This window comes from Gekko japonicus, unplaced genomic scaffold, assembly GCF_001447785.1.
Source record: "Gekko japonicus isolate JY-2015 unplaced genomic scaffold, Gekko_japonicus_V1.1 scaffold181, whole genome shotgun sequence".
NCBI classification, from domain to species: domain Eukaryota; kingdom Metazoa; phylum Chordata; class Lepidosauria; order Squamata; family Gekkonidae; genus Gekko; species Gekko japonicus.
In genome coordinates this window covers 23,449-44,242 of record NW_015171507.1, presented here as the reverse complement: position 1 = coordinate 44,242, position 20,794 = coordinate 23,449, and the positions used below count along the sequence as shown (strand labels likewise).

At 47.1% G+C, this 20,794-nt stretch overlaps 1 protein-coding gene across 2 annotated transcripts in view; it reads left to right on the top strand.

Annotated features, from left to right (window-relative positions):
• The window catches only part of MPHOSPH9 (M-phase phosphoprotein 9), a 39,973-nt gene that overhangs the window by 12,264 nt on the left and 6,915 nt on the right, over positions 1–20,794 (top strand). For both annotated transcript variants that reach the window (XM_015419308.1, XM_015419307.1), the window contains exons 7-17: positions 2,934–3,037; positions 6,187–6,309; positions 6,809–7,269; positions 10,388–10,543; positions 11,385–11,472; positions 11,885–12,100; positions 14,741–14,788; positions 15,520–15,584; positions 17,079–17,180; positions 18,485–18,622; positions 19,050–19,228. In XM_015419308.1, coding sequence (XP_015274794.1) covers positions 2,934–3,037; positions 6,187–6,309; positions 6,809–7,269; positions 10,388–10,543; positions 11,385–11,472; positions 11,885–12,100; positions 14,741–14,788; positions 15,520–15,584; positions 17,079–17,180; positions 18,485–18,622; positions 19,050–19,228 — 1,680 coding nt within the window. The remainder of the gene's footprint in view (positions 1–2,933; positions 3,038–6,186; positions 6,310–6,808; positions 7,270–10,387; positions 10,544–11,384; positions 11,473–11,884; positions 12,101–14,740; positions 14,789–15,519; positions 15,585–17,078; positions 17,181–18,484; positions 18,623–19,049; positions 19,229–20,794) is intronic.

Genomic DNA, 20,794 nt, shown 5'->3' with positions numbered 1-20,794 from the left:
CCTGGGTACTTTCAAATCCTGCTGATTTCAGGGGGATCTGCAGCTCAGTTCTATGCGTGCTTACTGGGTGGTTAAATCCTGCAGATTTAGTGGGATTTCAGGGGTCCACAAATCTTGGCAAGGCTTGGTGGCAGTGTTCCCTCTAAGCTGAGTTAGTGTGAGCTAGATCACAGCCTTTTAGCCTCCAGCTCACACATTTTTGCCTTCGCCCAGGAAGGATGGCTCCAGAGCAGACTAATTTATGCATTAGCCCAATCGCTCACTCACAGCTTTAATGCCAGGAGCTCACAAAGTAGAATTTCTGCTCACACGACTCCACAGCTTAGAGAGAGCATTGCTTGGTAGGCAACTGTAGTGTATAGTAGCCAGCAGATCTTGGGTTTCTTGCTCCTGCCCTCCAAAAGAGAACAGTAAATACATTCCTTTTGTACCTCCTACTCAGCAAGAGTTTTGCTCCTGTGCCACTCGAGTCGTCTCTCCTCTTATACTTACCAGTAATATAGGCTATAATTACAGCACTATGTAGGCTGGACTTGCTGGGAAAGGCAATAATGCCAGGAAAACTTGAAGGCAGCAGGAGAAGAGGAAGACCCAACATGAGATGGGTTGATTCAATAACGGAGTCAGCGTGCAAGACCTGAGGAAGGCTGTTAACCATAGGACATTTTGGCGGTCATTAAATTCATGGCATCGCCATACATCGGAAGCAACTTGACGGCACGTCACATCCACACACACCTGCTATATTTACAGTCAATACAGAGAACGCCACAAGCAGATTGAATACAATTTCAAAGCCATTAAGTGATCGTATCAAGCACCCAGCCTCTTAAATCTGTATGCTCTATTAGTTGTAGTGCTAATTTTGGTAAAGGCATATTTCGAAACAGGGTGGTGTTATTTCTCATGACCAGCTAGGGCTTGCAGCAGGAACAGTACATTGGACTGTGTGTAAAATTGTGATTTTATTGTTATTGCTATAGACTGTTTTAGATGTATCATTTTATTGATTTTAATGTTGTAAGCCGCCCTGTGCTGCTCCGGCGGGAGGCCGGGATAAAAATCTAATTAATAATAATAATAATAATAATAACTTGCCCACCTTCTCCAGCAACCCCATTTTTGTTGCCCCCCTTTTCTACTATCTTAAAGAGATCAGGTTAGAGGCAGAGCAGTGCCACTGTGCCACTGGGGCCACTGTACAGCTGAGTCATCAGATTTGTCACAAGGGCGAGCTGCTGGTGGGTGGAACATTAACCGTTCCTTTGAATTTCATTGGTTCTTTTATATAGGTTGCCACACCTCTGAAGCCCTAAGGACAGTGGTGCTCACCCCGTGGCTCATGGAGAGCCACATTCGCATTGATCATCAACCAAAAGAGTCCTGTGACTACCGTGTGCCCTTTGTGCCACCCCACCAAACACAGACATGCAATCATACAAGCTGTAGAAGAGAGCAAGAGTCCAGTAGCTTCTGAAGAAGTGAGCGATGACTCACGGAAGCTCCTACCCTGTCACAAATTTTGTTTGCTCTTTTCTACTGCTACAGACAGAGTAATACGGCTACCCGTCTTGAATAATACAAGCTTATAACTATTTGGCTGCGGCGGCGGGTGTCCATGTATGGCCTCCCCATTGTTGTTTGTCACCCGCCCACTGACAATTGGCCATTATCCACCTGTTACCAACGGGCCAGGGAATCCTGTAGCAGCCAGCTGATTTTTTATTTTTGTCTTGAGCTGCACCCACCAATTTTAATGATGATTATTGTGTTTTAAATTTTAACTATTTATTGTATTGCTTTTGATATCATGTCACCAGCCCTGAGCCGGCTTGTGGGATGGGCAGGCTATAAATACGAAAAATAAATACATATAACCTTTTTAATGGTTGTCTCCCCCGGCTACCGCTGAGCAGGCCTTGTGTCTCTGGGGAAGGGCTTCTCTCTCTCTCTGCCTTTTCATTCTCTCTTCAATATCAAGCACAGCAAGTCAGGCAAGAGACTGAGGATTGCTAGGGCTCCTGGAGAAGAACAAGCCGGCTGTAGAAAAAGGGGAGTATCCCCCCCCCCACCGTAGCCACCTTGCTCTTCCCCAGGGTATCTGCTGTAGTGGTGGCCTTCCCAAGAGCCACCTGAGTGCTGGGATAAGACTACGGAGAACGGTGGGTTTTTTTGGAGAAGGCGGGCCCTTTGCTTCCCACGGCTCAGGGAGGCTTGCAGTTTACCCATTCTTCAGTCCCTCTGGCAGCAGCAAGGCAAAAACCACATGCCATCCCCACGCCCTACTGGGCAATGGCCTTGCCCACTTTCCTAGAACATGGGGCAGGTGTCTCATGGGGGACTGGAAGAGCCACATGTGTCTCCTGAGCAACTGAATAAATATCACTGCCTTAGGATCTCTTAGACTGCTTACAAAATGCCAGTGACTCAAAGGCATTGTTCTGCCTCCAATCTGATCTACTTAAGATAGTAAAAAAAGAGGGGCAAAAAAACCAGGCACAGTTATTGTTGTACCAATACATTGCTTTTCTAGCTTTTGTGATTAGTTTACCTATCTGAAAAGGCCTGTCCTTCAATCCATTGAACTCTCTTACCTGCTTAAATCAGAAGATAGAGAAGGTGGATTTAAATGGAGGTTGTATTGATGTATTGTTAAGTACCAGTATTCTTATTACATTCTTGACTCTGGTTCCCCCAGAGTTCTCTGCAATATTAATATGTTAGCTTTAGCACTACTTCATGTCAAACCCTGTTGCTGTATTAGCTCAGAAGCCTAATATTTCAGACATGAGGATTTCATAAGCTTCTGAGTTTATGCTTGCAAAGTGAAAATCTGAATTTATACTTGCAATTTTGAAAATCAGGGGGGAAATGTCAGCTTCACATATCCTTTTAAAACCAGAAATAACTTTGAGATTTCTTTCTTCTTGCAGGACTGACATACTGGAAGCTAGATGAGAAGGAGATGTACCTCTCTTTGCCCGAGAACCTTGGGAATGAATTTAATATTATTCCAGCAACGGTCTCCTCAGAGCAGGTATCTCCTTGTTTTGTTTGGTTGGCTTATAGAAACTGCTTAGCTGCTCTTGGATTAATTATGCTGTTCACGTCAGCTGCAGTTCTTTTGCCGCTGATCAACCATTTCATTTAGAGGGTCTGAGGAACAGGGCTTCTTCCTCTGAAATATGCTGTCCCTCCCCCATGATTTTGCATGTAGGCTTTGGGCATCTAAATACGGTGACTGCTAGATTTTGAGTGTTCTGCTACAATGATTTTTAAGGCATCTTCCTTTTAAAGTGTCTTTTTCAGAACGAAAGGTGGGATCTCCTAACTTGGTCTCCTAACAGTATCGGAATCACCAGCTGATAAAGGCACAATCGCCTGGAAAACTGTTCCTAGCAAGAGCGGGCTTTTCGTTATTGTTGTTTCCCATGCTGGGCATTTATCTAGTGTTGTCGATTGCTAGGTATCACATAGAAAGAAGTGACAGTCTCTGCTTAGAGGAATAGAAGCTGGCTGGGACAAGAGTTAAGGGACAGGTCCAGACTGGGTGAAATGGCAGCAGAGATCAGACCAGGCTTTGTCTAAGATGAGAATTATGGCTTTAAAGGAGTTTGTGGAAGTGACTTCAGTGGAGCAGGGAAGCTGTTCCAGATGTGAGAGCCAGAGGTGTAAGAATGAAAACACAGAGCTGAAATAAATTGTGCTTGCACAGAGAGGACTGGGCAGAGGGAGGAAGAAAGAAATGAGATGCTAGAAGCAGTTGATGAAAGTGGCAGGGAGTCGCCCAGAGTTGAGATGCAAGATCACCTCCTTCTGTCTTGACATATATTTCTGAGAGTGTCACGGTTCATTTCAGCTGAGTATCTTTACCTGCAAAAGCTCTTGTGCCTCCGTTCTGTAGACAAATCTTTGATTCAACATTGGCTGTTGCAAATTGTTCCTCTTGATGGGAGGGCTGGATGTTCTCTGGACAGGTTCTATACAGCTTAGCTGCATCTTTCTGCAAACTAAAGCCGGTGATATAAAAACAGGGGGAAAGATTCCTTCAAATAATTGCATTCTAGCTTCAGATAATAAATCAGAGAGAGAGAGACACAGAGAGTGCTGAATCCCTCTATCACTTCTGTGATTTACAATATTATTATGTTTACCTAGCTAGTCAGACAAGCTTCAGTGCCTGAAAAGACAAGGCAAAGAGAAAATTATGACTTTACTCTTTTTTTTAAAAGTAGAGCAGTTGTGTTTTGGAGACTCCATCTTCCCCTGGAGTGTTGTATTTCTGTCAGTCTAATTCTGCCAGTCCCGTTTCGCCTTGGATGGCAGTACAGTCCCATGTTCCATTCTGTAGTTTTTTGCGCACTGTGTGCTAATGACTTCATAGGCTGTCAGCAGGAACGACAGTGGTAAAATTGAAGAACCATTTAGCTCTCTTCTGCCGTGTGCTTGAGAGTGATTTCTGCCTGTCTTCCCTGGCTTTCAAGGGGAAGCGGCACAAACACCTGTGTGGCAGAGCTCCACTCTCCAGGGTGACTTTTCAGCAGAATTTGATGGGAACATCTGGTGGAAGCTGTCACTTGGCATTTACTTTTTATAACACTTTCAGAAGGAATGAGGGAAAGTTACTGCTAATCAGGCTGTATAGAGTCAGCCCTGCCAAGGGATTCTTGACGCAATCAAGTGCTCTGATTGACACACAATGTGAGAATTGGGGGAGGGTGCTGAAGATATGAGCTCTGGAAGGGGGTTGTTGTCATAAGTCCATATGAAACAGCAGAGAGTGTTAAGCACATTAACCTAAATAAAGGTAACTTTATGACAGTTTGAACACATGAAGCTGCCATACTGAATCCATCGAAGTCAGTACTGTCTACTCAGACTGGCAGGGCCTCTCCAGGGTCTCAGACAGAGGTCTTTCACATTACTGACTACCTGGTCCTTTCTAACTGGAGATGCCAGGAATTAAACCTGGGACCTTCTGCATGCCAAGCAAAAGCTCTACCACTGAGCCATGGCCCCTACCAATTGTAATACAATTTGCATGTGATGAAACTCTTAAAGCACCTATGTCCCTGTTGAGTACCACCAGTGAGACCATAAGAAAGAGGGCATCAAGAAACCAGCCACCCCCTGAACTGTGCCTATATTCAATTTTCAGTGGAGAATTCAATTTTCCAGGGAACAGTGGAGAATGTCACATTGTATCTGTATGTACTTGTGATCAGTGTTCCCTCTAAAGCGGAGTCAGTGTGAGCTAGCTCACAGTCTTTTAGCCTCCAGCTCACATATTTTTGTGTCAGCTCAGCAAGGATGACTCCAGAGCAAACTAATTTATGCAGTAGTCAAATCGCTCGCTCACAACTTTAATGCCAGTAGCTCACAAAGTTGAATTTTTGCTCACAAGACTCCACAGCTTAGAGGGAGCATTGCTTGTGATTGCTGTAAACTACGGGGGTTTGTGTGCATGGAGCTGTGGCTTGATGGCAGATCATCTGCTTTGCATACAGAAGGTCTCAGGTTCAACCCCCAGCATCTCCAGTTAAAAGGATCAGGTAGGAGGTGATGCGAAAGACCTCAGCCTGAGACCCTAGAGAGCTGCTGCCAGTCTGAGTAGACAAGACTGACCTGGATAAACTGATGACCGGGCTTGGTAGAAGACGGCTTCCATGGGAGCCAATTTTAGCCGGGACGTGAGATTGAAAAGGTGCCTTTGAGATTAAAAACTGGCCAGAACAAGGCAAGAATAAGTTTCCTGTTAAGCATCAGTGTTGAATACCGCCTGCATGTTGTTCGTTATATCTCCATAAATGATGGAGGTACAGGATTTATACTATCTTCTTCTATTTAAGTTGAATATTCTGGGGAAAGGGCCTGGGATATTTCTGAGGCAGCCAGGCCCCCTAGTCTCTCTCCCCCCCCCCCCCAAGATATGGCTTTGTGGATCTTCATTGTGCACAGACTTTTCTGTACACTTCAGTGGCAGGAGCAGCTCTGCACAAGCACCTCCTTATGTATCCAGAGGTGTCATGGTTGTTGACGCCCTTTTAAATACACAGGTTTGGATTAGAGGCATAGCAGTCCTCCCCCCCCCCCCCGAATAATGGGAGCCGACTGGCATCTTTGCTGTGATATTGAGCTTCTGTTGTACGTAATGCTATTTTGATTGTTGTTCGTTTTTGTTTTAAGTCCTCTTCTGGTGATGAAGTGAAGCCACGCTCCTTAAAGGAAATATATCACAAGAAACAAAGGGAAAACCAGCAGTTTGTAGACTGGAACTTTTCCCCCTCTCAATCTACCCACCCTCCTGAGGTAAGGATTGGTGCTCGGAAGCCCTCAGTGCTTCATCGTACCTTGGACTGGTAGTCCGGTTCCAGATTCCCAGAGTTAGTTCCTCCCTTGACGTACTCTGAGCAGCAGCTCTTTACAGCAAACTAAATTACGTTGAATGCTGCACTGGTCAGGGTGGTATCTGATTGTCCTCTAGTCTCTGTTTTCCTGATAAGATCCAGAACATGAGGCAAACAATGTTTATTTTGTGTATCTTTTGAATTCCATCCTCACTGCTGCCATCAACTGCTTTACACGTCATCGTTGTTTGCTTGGTAGAAAGACAAATGGCTTTCCCCCCCAGAACAGTAGCCCAGAAACTCGTAAGCTTACATAACCAGCCTGGATCTGCCTCTGCTCCTGTTAGAAGTTATAGCTGTGTCCTTCCTCCTGATGATTTCTTCTGATACTAGAATAAAAAATTATTCTGTAAATAACTGGGTGTTAATTTCGGTTCCAGTCAACAATATTTGTTTTGCAGATCCTGACACTAGACCCGACGTTGCACATGAAACCAGGCCACCAGAATCCTGAACTTCCCTCCCATGGCTTTTACATGACCCCCGAGAAGGTTCCTTTTTCTCCAGACTCTATGGCAGATCCTGCTTTTTTCATGCATTCTGACACAGATTCGTTTTCGCACACAAGTACTGTCACATCACCTCAGTTCGCCGGTTCTCCAACATACGCTTCTAATACCGCTGCTTTGCAAGTGGATCCCTGGAACAGTTCTGCATTCCAGACTGAAGCTGAGGACACCAGCAGTTCTTATCCAGCGGCGTTTTCTCACCCAAGTCATGAGATCTCAAACACAGAAGATGAAGGCAATTTAACTCTAACTCCATCTTCAGTTGCCCAGTTCCAGATTCCGTTTGGTGACAATAGTTTGGCAGGTTATAGAGCTCCCGTGGCACATTCGGAAGACCCTCTGATGCTGTCCAAGTAAGACCATCATCCATAGCTTTTCAAATAAGGATTGCTTTATTAAATAGTGCGACTTTAAAAGGCCAGTTTTCTGTCCTTTCTTGAAGGCTGTTGGCTGAGTAATTTATGAAGACAATTATTATGACCTCGTAAACAACTCTTTCTGGCTTTAAGGAATATGAATTGCATCCGAATGACCAGACAGCAAAGCTTTAATGTGAGTTAATTAGGGTTTTCCCCTTTGTTTAGGCCACAAATAACTAGCCAAAAATAAATCTGGGCAGAGGGCCCACATTTTTGCCAGATGTTTGTGGGCCAGACGGCACATAGCTACAGTGGGGCATTTCGGGGCCACCCCCCCTCACCCGTTAGCTGTGCCCCATTGTGCTTTCATGGTCACCAGTCGCTCCAGCGCCTCACAAGCCCTGCCATCTTGCCCATCCTCCATTCCACGAATGGCTGCCCACAGGGCCGAGCGCCCCATCCAAAGGGCAGCTGGCAGCCCGGAGACAGGGAGGGAGGAGAGGCACTGGCCGTAATCATCAGAGAGACACCGGGGCAGGTCTTCTTCGGCTGCAGAAGCAGGAAGAAAACCCAGCGAGCCCACATCTCTCTGACAGTCAGGCATGGGTGGAGGTCTTCTCTGTCCCCCTGCCCCCCTCTCTCTCCCACCCTCCCCAGATTTCCCGAAGCCCCACCACCCAGAATTTTCTGGCTACGCCCCTGTGGGCCAGTAAGTTTGGGAGAGATATTTTCAAGGCTACCTTATCTCCATTTAACAACATGAAAATAATTTAGACCTAGCCTGGTTCTGAGGCCACAGTGGCAGATACCAGTGTGAGGTCCCACCATCTAGACAGGATGGGTGCAGACCAGGGGTCCCCAACCTTTTTGAGTTTGTGGGCAGACTTGGAATCCCAGCACAGGTGGCGGGCGCAACAACAAAAAGACCGCCACAGGGGGACGGAGCCAACCACAAAATGTCAGGAAGCGAAGTTAAGCGTAACTCCCACCGTAACTCTTCAGCATTCAAGGTAGAAGCTCTGTTTAATGGGACGCCTTTTAATTAGCATGGCCAATCAGAAGCCCTACTGGGCACAAGCCCGCCCCTGCTCCTGCCCACTTTCCAAAAACACTTGGTGGGCACCAAGTCGAGGACCCCTGGCATGCAGACTCTTTAGTTCAACCGAGGTCTGCCTCAGCCATGCATGGATTGTGTGGGATGTTTTGTTGGGGGGCTGCAAAATCCTGCCAGGGGATCAGCATCCCCAGGCCATCGGCCCGGATTTCAGCAAAGGAATCTGCTGCCGCCGTGTCTAATTTGGCCACCAGAATTAGCCATAGTCTTTCCTCTCTCGTTTGATGATCAGGCAAGTCAAAAGAATGCTTAGCACCATGAGGGCCAAACTCTTCTAACTATTTGTAACAAAGTCCCAGCGTAATTTTCAAGGGAAAAAACACCTCAGGGGGACTATGATGCTGAGTGCAGGAGGGAAAAGTGTTTCACCTTTTCCCCCACTGGCCGCTGCATTGTTTGGTATTTGCTGCCTCCTGGTTGCTTCCCCCCACTCTTCTCACAGGATTCCATGTAAAATGTCAACTTTCCCAGGGATGCCTTTGGGGTTGGATCTCACTGCATGAATGTGTGTATAGTATATTGCTCTTCCGAGCCCTTGAATCCAAGGAAGGCTCGGTTGAATCCCCTTTAACTGACACAATGTCCTATAACAGCTTGATACTCCAAAGAGGGAAATGTTTAAATCTGTTTAAATTTTTGCTGCCTGGAGAAGAGTGCACCAATGTTGTACAATAGGAAGCACATCCTGTTCTTGCTGTTGTGACTTTCAGTCTTGGTCTGTTTGCTGTTTCTGGGTATATACAGAAGACCCTAATTAGAGCTCTTTCGAATGTCTCTTGTACTGTTGATGTCTTATATTTCCTGAATGTAACAATACAAAGGAAAGAAATAAGTGCTTGACTTGTGAGCAGACATTTTCACATGAAGATACCCAGACAAGTAAGAGGAACTGTAGAAATCCCTTTTGCTCTATATCGTCGGTGGTTTATACTGGGATCATATTCAAGGTGCCTGCTTCAGAGAACTGCATTGGAGCATCCAAAAGCTTGAATATTTGCTGTGGGTTTAGACTTTCTTGAACAGAAACCCTCCACACCATGCTCAGATACCAACACATAAACTGCCATTAAAAGATCTCCATTTAAAAGGACCAGGCAGCAGGTGATAGGAAAGACCTCCGCCTAAGACCCTGGAGAGATGCTGCCAGTCTGAGCAGACAATACTGACCTTGATGGACCAAGGGTCTGATTCAGTAGAAGGCCGCTTCACATGGGTTTAGGTGTGGCTCAGTGGTAGAACATCAGTTCAGTTGTGAACTTGGGCAGATCATGAGAGGGAGGGCAGGACGGGTTGCATCCGTGCTTAGTTCTTGTGACCCCTTCTTACTCATCCAGGGAAATGCTGATCGCCACTTTGGGGTCAGGAAGCAGTTTTTCTCCATGCCCATCGTCTGGGCAAGGAACAGCAGTCACTGGGGGTGTGTAGGGGGAGGTATTTGTGAATTTCCTGCCTTGTGCAGGGGGTTGGACTAGATGACCCCCGAGGTCCCAATTCTGTCATTTGATGATACTATGATTTTATCTGCTTGGCATGCAGAAGGTCCCAGGTTCAATCCCCAGCATCTCCAGTTAGAAAGGACCAGGCTGTAGGTGATGGGAAAGACCTCTGCCTGAGTCCCTGGAGAGGCGCTGCCAGTCTGAGTAGACAATACTGATCCTGATGGGATCAACTGTCTGATGCATTATGAGGCAGCCTCAGTTTTCAGTTTCAGTAGAGATTTGCCGTACTGCATGGGGGAGCTGCTGTTCAAGAAGTCCCAGCCCACACGCCCAGTTGGGCATGCAGAACTTTTTAATGCAGTTCTCTGGATCCTGACCCCCTTGTACATAAAATGCCATGGGAACAACCTTGAACCTCCAGGTCAGTAGGCAGATTTTAATAGAGGTCCCTCACTGTCGGTGTAGAAACAGATGCCGGTTTGGTTGTGTTCCGCCTCACAACTCTGGCCATCCATCAGAGTGCTCAGATAGTATGACGTGTTTTTAATTTCCAAAACAGGATCAAGCAGAATTTGAGGAAAAAACATGCCCGCCACGTTGCTGATTTACGAGCTTATTATGACTCAGAAATTCAAAGCTTAAAGCAGCAGCTGGAGGCAAGCCATAAACTTCCTTCTGAAGACTTGAAGGAAATTAATCAAAATCTCGCTGACAGGTAATACTGGAGGAGTTCGGAGCAGTATGCCATCTCTCTTTTGCTGTATTGGAACCACCCTTATCACTTGCTTCAAATTTTGAAGAAGCTGGATGCATATTGATGGCTACATGAAAATGTCGCAGACACTTGCTGGGGAAATGGTGAAATGCCAGTTTTTTGGGGGGGGGGCGTGCCATTTAAAATTCATAGGCGGGGCTGTTTTTTTTCTTCAAAGAGCAGAGTTTTTTACATATGCATGCGCACACAAAAAGCGCCGTATCTTATATGTATTTTCAGCTTTGCCTTAGATCTGGGAGCTTTAGAAGTTCTATGTTTGTTGTGCTGTCCTGAGACATCCATTCCTCCCTCACCTCCTTCAAGGATATAGATCAGTTTGGTAGCCATGCTAGTCTGTTTGGAGGAGTAGAAAAGAGCCAGAGTCCAGGAGCACCTTCAGGACTCACAACATTTGGTGGCAGGGGAGGAGCTTCCGTGAGTTCACGTCTTCAGATACAGATACCTGAAGAAGTGAGCCATGACTCACGGAAGCTCCTCCCCTGCCACCAAATGTTGTGAGTCTTGAAGGTGCTTCTGGACTCTGGCTCTTTTCTACTCCTTGAAGGACAGAACCAGTGGACCTTTGGAAACCAGCATCTAAGTCTGGGTTCCAATTACTCAGCTCGATTATTTTTCTCTGTTTGTGTTCATCCAAGAATTTTTGTTAAAGCTGTCCTGATAACCTTCTGTTGCAATTGTGGCCTCTGTCTGGTTGCCTCCGTAGGGCAAATTAAATAACTTAAATTATTCCAAGATCAACTTCACCGTTAATGCTTTTTATGACTTCTTTTTTTATATATAGATGTGACCACTTACAGGTGACATTGAATGACGCCAATAACCGCATGCGAGCCCTTGAACATAAGAATAACGCCTTGGAGACGGAAGTGGTAGGTGCACAGCGAGCAGTTCAGTACAGAGGACGGTTCTCTAGCGAGAAGGCGCAAGTCTGATCCGTCCATCGAAGCTGTATGTTGATGGCGATATGCGGAGTTGTGATTTGGCATGCATCAAGAGCAGATACTATTTGCAAGAGGGCTCCCTTTATTTCTCTGAGCACTCCCTGGTTTTCCCCACCAAAAGGCCAGTTGTAGGTGGTTTGGTTCTTGTCCCCCCCCCTTTTTTTTAATACTTAATCTTCCAAGCAAGAATAAACATGGGAACTGTTTGGGCAATTGGGTTTCCTTGAAAGCACCACATTGCTGATGGTGCTCCCTGTAAATTCAGCCTCCCAGCCACGCTCTCCAAGTGAGCATCCGTTCGGTGCGTGCTCGTGCGACCCTTGGCCTCCTTGTGTTTCAGGCAGACTGGAGGGAGCGCTTCTCCGCCGTCAGCAGCACAACCAAGGCCTTGCGAGAGCAGATTGAAGAGGCGCGCGCCAGCAGCAAAGAGAAGGACAACACCATCAGCCGTCTGAAGAGGAGGCTCAAGGACCTGGAAGAAGCTTTCGAAAAAGCCTACAAGCTGTCGGATAACAAAGACGCCAGGCTCAGGGAAGAGAATAAAATGTTTCAAAACGTAAGTCAGAAAGCTCATGATCTTGCTGAATGCCGTTTGGAGTTCTGAACGAGTCTGGCAGAGAATGCTCTTTTGCACCATAGAGTGGAGGCCATTGACATCTGGCTGCTGCACGATCTTCCCAGAAGCTTGGCAGTAGAGCCTTTTCATGGCCATTGGCGGCCTGGGCTGGTCCCTTAGTGTAGCTTTCAGTGCGCTTGCAATAGAGTTTTCTGCGCTAAAACAGGAGCACCTTTGTAGGAGGTGATCTTTGAAGAAAGAGAAGTATTGACTCTTGGAGGCGTTATGGGGAAAGGATTGTTCTGTTCTGTTGACCTCCAGATGGCTAAGTGTTGGTTTTCAGCAGGGAGAGACACCTACTCAGTTTTCTTTTGTCCCCATCAATTAGACTGATGTGTTGTCTTGGCTCCCCCTCCATATTTCAGCTTGGGCGATACTTGCCTGAACTAATTCTAGGCTTCTTTCTCATTGAAGTGTTTTTGTTTGGAAAAACCTCCATCCATAATAGAAACATTGAAACAACCTCCTCTCATTCATCAGGAGCACACTAAAGCAGACGGAAAACATTGAAAATGTCAAACAAGAAATTGCCTGGGAAAATAAAGTATTATAAGCACATAAGCACATCAGAGAAGCCAATGTTGGATCAGGCCAGTGGCCCATCCAGTCCAACACTCTGTGTCACACAGTGGCCAAAAACACCAGGTGCCATCAGGAGGTCCAGCAGTGGGGCCAGGACACTAGAAGCCCCTCCCACTGTTGTCCCCCCCAAGCACCAAGAACACAGAGCATCACTTGCCCCAGCCCGAGAGTTCCTATCTATACCTTGTGACTAATAGCTACTGATGAACCTCTGCTCAATATGCTTATCTAATTCCCTCTTGAAGCCGCCCATGCTTGTGGCCACCACAACCTCCTGGGGCAGTGAATTCCATGAGCTAGTTACTCTTTGGGTGAAGAAGGACTTTCTTCTATCTGTTCTAACCTGACTGCTCAGCAATTTCATGGAGTGCCCATGAGTCCTTGTATTGTGAGAAAGGGAGAAAAGTACTTCTTCCTCTGCCGGCTCTGTCCCATGCATGATCTTGTAAACCTCGATCATGTCACCCCTCAGCCGTCGTTTCTCCAAGCTAAAGAGCCCCAAGCGCTTTAACCTTTCTTTATAGGGGTTAACAGTGCCTAAAAGTATTGGTGACCACCAAGTATTTCTGGGAAGGGTGTTCCACAAATGGGGTGCCACCACACTTGCTCTGCATTTGTTCATATACGAAGCTGCCTTATACTGAACCAGACTGACAGTCCCATCAGTGTCAGTATTGTCTACTCAGACCAGCAGCAGATCTCCAGGGTCTAAGAAAAAGGGTCTTTCGCATCACCTACTGCCTTGTCCTTTAACTGGAGATGCCAGGGATTGAACCTGGGACCTTCTGCATGCCAAGCATTTGTTCTTCCGCTGAGCCACAGCCCCTCCTTGAAATGGTTGTCATTGTAGAATCTGCTGTAATTTGAAAGGGGAGTTGGTAATTCCTGCATGTCCCATCAGTAGTGCAACATTTCAGCCTATTTTAGTGCTTGCCATTGATTCTGCGAGGGCGAGGATTTTGTCCAAACACCTGATCCTGTCCACTTATAAGTCGTACCCTTTTTCACTGTATCCTTTCTCATGCAGATGTATATCCAGTCATTGTGGAAATCTGGTGTGGGGGGAATGGTTTAATTATTGTTGGCCTTAAAGCCAGGACTGTTGATACTTAGGAGGAGTCCCCAGTGTGGTGCCTGTGGGTGCCGTGGGGCCCGACAAAGCTTCTCCTGGCGCCAGGGGTCCTTTCCTAGAAAAAGAGGTGCAGGAGCTCATTTGCACAACTCATTTGCATATGCCACACCCCCTGACAAAGGGCAGGCATGTTTTAAATGAGTTTAAATCTCCCCCTCCCCCCGAGTCTCTCTGCAAAAGCCGAGAGGCTCAGGGGGAAAGGTAGGCATGTCTGCCTCCGTGCCCTCCCCGTCTCGTGAATCAGGCAGGGAACCCAGGCATTTAAATCCCCCCTTCCTGAGTGTCTCCGCGGGCGGGGTGGGTGGGGCCTGGACTCCTTTCTGCCGGAGCACCGTTCCGGGGCCCTCCAGCAGGAAATTACCCCTGCTGGGCGCCCTCCAAGTGTTTTTAGAAAGTGGGTGGGGCCAGGCGAGGCTTCTGCCCAGCGGGGCTTCCGATTGGCCGTGCAGATTAAAAGGCATCCTGTTAAACGGAGTTTCTGCCTTAAATGCTGGAGAATTGCTACGAGAGTTATGCATACCCTCAATCCCTGACCCTCTGCGGTCGGTTCCCTCTCCAGGGGCAGCCATTCTGTCCACCACCCTGCGTCAGAATTCCCACGGTGCCTGCAGGCTCCGAAAGGTTGGGGAGCTCTGCAGTGAGAGGCCTGTCTCCAGAACAGACTTGTATCTAGGACAGGCAATAGGGTCTCTTAAGCTGGAACTGTGGTAGCCTCTTGCAGGCTTTGTCTGTGGGGCTTGAGAGGTGGGTGAAACGTCTCCACGCACGCAGTCCATGCTGAAATTTTTACTATAAATGGATTTTTGTGTCATTAATGTTAAAAATAACTTCAAAATTAACTAAAAAATGGTTTCCTTTCTTTGTAGCTTTTAGGGGAATACGAGTCCCTTGGGAAGGAACATGAAAGAGTTAAGGTAAGAGGACAGACTAATACACTGGGCGCTAAAATAGGGTATCGAGAGGTATTAGAATGGGGCAGACCAGAAACAGAGGGACCTCTCGGAGGGTCAGAACCCCCCGTGCTTCTAAAACTGGCAGTTTCATAGTGTGCAGTTAACAGAAACTGATATGTGAAGTTGGGGGACGATTTGTACAATCTGTTACTTTCTCAAAAATAAACCATTGCTGCCTGGATTACCTTCTAACTGGATCAGGAGTTTTGATTTTTAAAAAGTAACTAATCTAGCCATTTAAAGTGAAATTTTGTTGCATGCTGGCCTAGATCATGTGAATTCTAGTGTATTGCAAGCAAAAGACCCTCAAGCCAGTGAGCGGAGCTGCATGTGGCAGGGTGGAGAGAAAAGCTGAGACTGCCAGCCAGTTGAGTACAGAGAAATCCTCCTTGATTCATTATTGGTCACTTGTTGAAAGGATCTTTAACCCTCGGAATCTCATACTCCAAATCTCTTGTGGGTCTCTAAGGCGGTACTGGACTCGAATCTCGCTCTGCTATTGCAGATAGACACAACTGCCCTCTGAAACGATTGATGAAGTAAAACTCATCCACTGAAGTAATAGTCACATTGGATCAATATCCAGCTAAATGGAAGATCTTCCCTGTAATTGTTCAGGAGTACAAGAGCCCAGTTCTGTGTCTATTTAACGCTTACTGTGAACTTGACATCCTTTTTTCCCCCTTCCTCAGGACACGTTAAATATAACTGAGAATAAACTGCTCGATGCACACGTTCAGATCTCTGATTTGAAAAGGTAAATGTGCCATTTAACTCTAGAAAGCCAGTTTGGTGTAGTGGTTAAGTGCACGGACTCTAATCTGGGAGAACCGGGTTTGATTCCCCACTCCTCCACTCGCACCTGGCTGGATGGCCTTGGGCAAGCCGTAGTTCTGATAAGAGCTGTTCTTGAAAAAGAGCAGTTTCTGACAGAGCTCTCTCAGCCCCACCTACCTCACAGAGTGTTATGTTGTGGGGAGGGGAGTTTGTAAGACACCTTTGTCTTAGTGAGACACCTTTGGGTAGTGAAGGGCGGGGTATAAATCCAATCTTTTCTTCTTCTAGGCAGGAAAAATATTGCCACGTGAGAGTGCTTTGAGATTTCAGCGAGCATAAAACTGCTATTTTATGCAGCCTTGCAAAGTTACCTGTGAAGATTAATAACTTCCATCGCCATGGGTGTGGGAGGCAAGGGGTTCTGTAAAGTTTCCTGCTGTCTGATGGGTCGAAACATGAATCCTGAATGGACAAATTGCTTTGCATAAACTGGTTTGGTTTATAAAAGTTCCCCTGAGGTCTTAAGTTTCCTGGTGCTGTGGGGGAAGAAGCTGTGACATAGCAAGACAATGAAGCGAGAGCCGGGCATTAACAGCAGCCCGGCACTGAGTCAGCCCTTAATGGAGGACTAAAAGCTGGCCGGCAAAGTGGTTGGGTCAAACTTCTGCCCTCCGAGGAAACCTTCTTCCAGTGATTACACTTCTGAATGATCCCATCAGCATATTTCTGTGGCAGATAAATTACATCCCAGTAGACCAATGTTGTCCTGACCTTGTATGCCCCAGGCCAGCCCAGTCTCATTGAATTTTGGAAACAAAAGAGGGTCGGTCCTGGTTAGTATTTGGATGGGAGACCAACAAGGAATACCAGGGTTATGACGCGGAGGGAGGCAGTCGCAAACCACTTCTGTTTGTCTCTTGCATGGAAAACCCTACAGGGTCACCATAAGTCAGCTGTGGATTGATGGCCCTTTCCACCACCAGACCAATATTGTTATATATGGGGGCTGAGAACAGAACTCGCAGCATCCTTTGCTGCCCTCTCTGTAGGAATCCCAGACAGAGGTTCTTAGCAGGCCTACTTAGGCGTATGTTTGGGTTGCTAGATTTTGAAAAGTTTTACCACCTTTCTGATTCAGGATAAAAAAGACACCCACAAGACCACACTTCTTGCAGGAGCAGCTAGGAAAATCAGAAGCTCTTGCCGTTTATCACTCGAACGTGCCATAACAAGCTCGCTCTCTATATTTTTAGAGGCTCCGTGACCATTGTGGGTCTGTAAATGTAATGCTCCAAAGTAGCTAATTTGGGGCCTATTGTGTGAACATGGAACACTTTGCACCTACTTGCAAGGAATGTTGCTCTGTGGTGACCTCTGGTTTTAAGGAAACAAATGGGAACTGAGCTACCCTGTCAGGGTTGTTAGATTTTAAATAGTTTCTGTAACATCATGTCTCTCTCTCTCTCTGCTTTAGAACAGTCTCGAAACTGGAAGCTCAGATAAAGCAGGTGGAACATGAGAACCTGCAAAAATTCCGGCATCTTGCAGACAGTCACTCGAAAACACCTTCTGCCAGGTAAGCGACTGCATGAACCCTTGAAGGCAGCGTGACTTTAAAAGGTGTCTCTGCTAACCGGTGCTGTTGTATGCAGAAGAGAAACTGCAGTGCTCGAAAACAAACAGTCGCTCTCTCTGTGCTTCTGGAAGAAGAATAAAAGTTCTTGTTGACTGCCGTTATGTAGGGTGAAGCCTGCCTTGGGTGGTGTGTGTGAATTGCCCCAGATGCCTAAGCTATGCTGTGACTTGATGGCAGGACATCTCAGCAGTGTTTGTGTGTGTGCGTGTGTGTGTGTGAAACACCATCGAGTCACTTCTGACTTATGGCGACCGTATGAATTAATATCCTCTAAAACATCCTATTGTTAACAGCCATTCTCAAGACTTGCAAACTGAGGGCCGTGGTTTCCTTGATGGAGTCAGTCCATCTCTGGGGCAGTGATGCTCTGTCTTCTTGGTGCTTGGGGGGGGTGGAGTTCTGACCCCACTGGTGGACTTCCTGCTGGCGCCTGGGTTTTGGTCTCTGGGTGACACAGAGTGCTGGACTGGTTGGGCCACTGGCCTGATCTGACATGGCTTCTCTTTTGTTCTTATGTCTGGGGCAGTGATGCTCTGTCTTCTTGGTGCTTGGGGGGGGTGGAGTTCTGACCCCGCTGGTGGACTTCCTGCTGGTGCCTGGGTTTTGACTACTGGGTGACACAGAGTACTGGACTGGTTGAGCCACTGGCCTGATCCAGCATGGCTTCTCTTTTGTTCTTATATCTGGGGCAGTGATGCTCTGTATTCATGGTACTTGTGGGGACAACATTGGGAGAGGGCTTCTGGAGTTCTGGCCCCACTGGTGGGCCTCCTGCTGGCACCTGGGTTTTGGCCACTGGGTGACCCAGAGTGCTGGACTGGTTGGGCCACTGGCCTGATCCAGCATGGCTTCTCTTTTGTTCTTATATCTGGGGCAGTGATGCTCTGTATTCATGGTACTTGTGGGGACAACATTGGGAGAGGGCTTCTGGAGTTCTGGCCCCACTGGTGGGCCTCCTGCTGGCACCTGGGTTTTGGCCACTGCATGACACAAAGTTGTGGACTGCATGGGCCATTGGCCTGACCCAACATAGCTTCTCTAATGTTCTTAAGTCAAGTTTTCCTTTATGCTTTCTATTTATGTTTGCCAGAGGGGGTCTGCTTTCCTAAACAGCTTTATGGTGGTGTTTGTGTTTTGGGATTTACGTGGTTGTCACTAATTTCATTACAAGTCTGATGCTAGCCAGTACACTCCAGAAGCAGAGTGTGAGGCTTCCACCAATCCCATGTTTTCTGTCCCACTAGCAAACACGCAAGCTCTGATGTCAGCAGAAGGAAATGGCTGATACCTGGCTCAGAATATTCCATCTTCACAGGCCAGCCTTTAGAGGCCGATGAGAGCCCCAAAGATAACAGGCTAGAAGATGCTTATGCAGCTTACAGGTAAGCAGGGTTGAATGCATCCCCTTCCCAAAGGGGAAGGACTGTTGCCCCACTCCCTGTGTTGCAGGGACCAAGGGCCTTTCACCGGTCCTGCCCCTGCTGCTGGTGGACCTTGTTATCAAAGATCACAGAATAACCCCACTCGCTATAGTCTTTTCCGTGGGCTGAGCTCAAATCTGGAAGGAGGTTCCCTTGGCCCTCCGTCGCTTATGTTTAATCTACTTCAAATGCAATTCTCCATGACAATGCTGTCTTGTGGCGTCTTGCCAATTTGTTGTGGCTGCCACTGGCTTTGTTTCGGCTGTGATGTACCTAATACAGCTACCCTTTGGGAATTTCTCCTTGGGTGCAACTCTTTTGTCTTTCCTTAAGGTGATTATGGGCATACTGAATGTGTATAATCCCTCAAGCATTTTGTTTGTTTAAGGCACCATTCTCCTCCAGAAAAGGACTCTTCTCGAGACCCCTCGCTTACAAACGAAATGGAAAAGAAAGAAAGGGAAGTGCTGGAAGCACCGATCTTAAAAGCTGTTAAAGAGCTTGAAGAGAGGAAGGCGCTGAAAAGTTGGGGCACTCAGACAGAGAAAGAGGGGGCAGCTCCCACCAGTAAGTCGCCATGGATTTCTCTGGTCTTCCTGAGCCGAGCCCGTCGGTCTTGCTGATGTCTCTTTCCTCCTGCCCATTAGAACTGGGAACAAACTACTGGTCACGTCAGAGATCCACAGCTGAATTGGCTGATCTTGTTTTCTTTAAGGCCAAAAAGCAGCCGTGGGGGGAGGAATATCTGGATGGGTGGTGCTTTAACCAGTTTGGTGTAGTGGTTAAGTGCGTGGATTCTAATCTGGGAGAACTGGGTTTGATTCCCCACCCCTCCACATGCAGCTGCTGGTGTGACCTTGGGTCAGTTACAAGTCATTTCAGAGCTGTTCTCTCACGAGCAGTTTCTCTAAGAGCTCTCTCAGCGCCGCCTACCTCCCAGGGTGTCTGTTGGGGAAGGGGGAGGGAAAGGAGTCTGTAAGCCGCTCTGAGACTCCCTTGGGTAGTGAATGGCGGGGTATAAATCCAATTCTCCTCCTCTTCTTCTTCTACTCTGCATAGGCATCTCCAGGAGAAGTGGTTTGCATGCACACACACAAACACAGAGTAATGTCCATAGGAGAAGTGGCTGTATTTTTGCCCCCTCCCCCAAGCCTAGTAGCTGTTTAGGGGGTTAATTTCTATGGGGGAAAGAATTCCCACCCTCCTCGCAAGCGAGCTCAGGGTGTGTCACAACAGTCGAAATAACAGTACAAATAAATAAAGTTGATAACAAATTAAAATTTTAAAATCAACACCGGACACCACTATCTCTGGTGCCCACTAATGCCTCCCACTGGCCTCCCCCTTCAGTGCCCTAGCCCCGATTCATGTCCATCTCCCAACACAGGCTGTTTTCTGATTTTTAAAGAAAATCTTGGGAGAGCTGATCACAGATCTTAGACTGGAGAAGACATCCTCCGCAGAGCAAATCAGACCTGTGACGTCTTTGTGAGGCTTGTTTTCTCCACACAAACGGCTCCACTTCAATGTACAGGCTATAAAAATCAGTACAAACTGCCTGAACGTTAACAAAGTGTGTTAGGCTGGGAACGATCCTCGCAGCTGCAAAACAGATAAAAATTCCTCGCTGTCCAAGGACCGGCTTTGGAGTGCTGCCCATAAATATCTGATGGCCTTTCCCTGACTTGCAATCCTTCCTTTTGTATTTTTTCAGGGTTTTTTTTTTTTTTAATTAAACTTTGTGTTTTCTTCATTATGAGTGAGGGTAAGAAACAGGGAGAGAAGCTTTGAAATAGGATAGTGAAGCCACCGGACTTAGTTTCTGCCGGAAGGAACAGGGCAGACCAAGTTAAGAAGGTGACTGAAAGGGTGCAATGCCTCACGTTTACCAGGGCTCTTGAAAGGCCCTGATGAAGGAAGAGAAAGCAGCAGCATCCCCAGGAAGCAGACAGCGACTCTCCAGGCCACTCGGACACAAACCTCTGGGTGCAAAATCCCCGGGGAGGGGGGGGCTGGTGGCCAGAGCCTCGTCATCTCAGGCAAGACACCCCCCCTCCCCCCGTGGGTCTGCTTTTCAGTTCTTGGCCATTCATGAGTACTTGCCCATGTGAGACAATCTGCATGTTGAAGAAG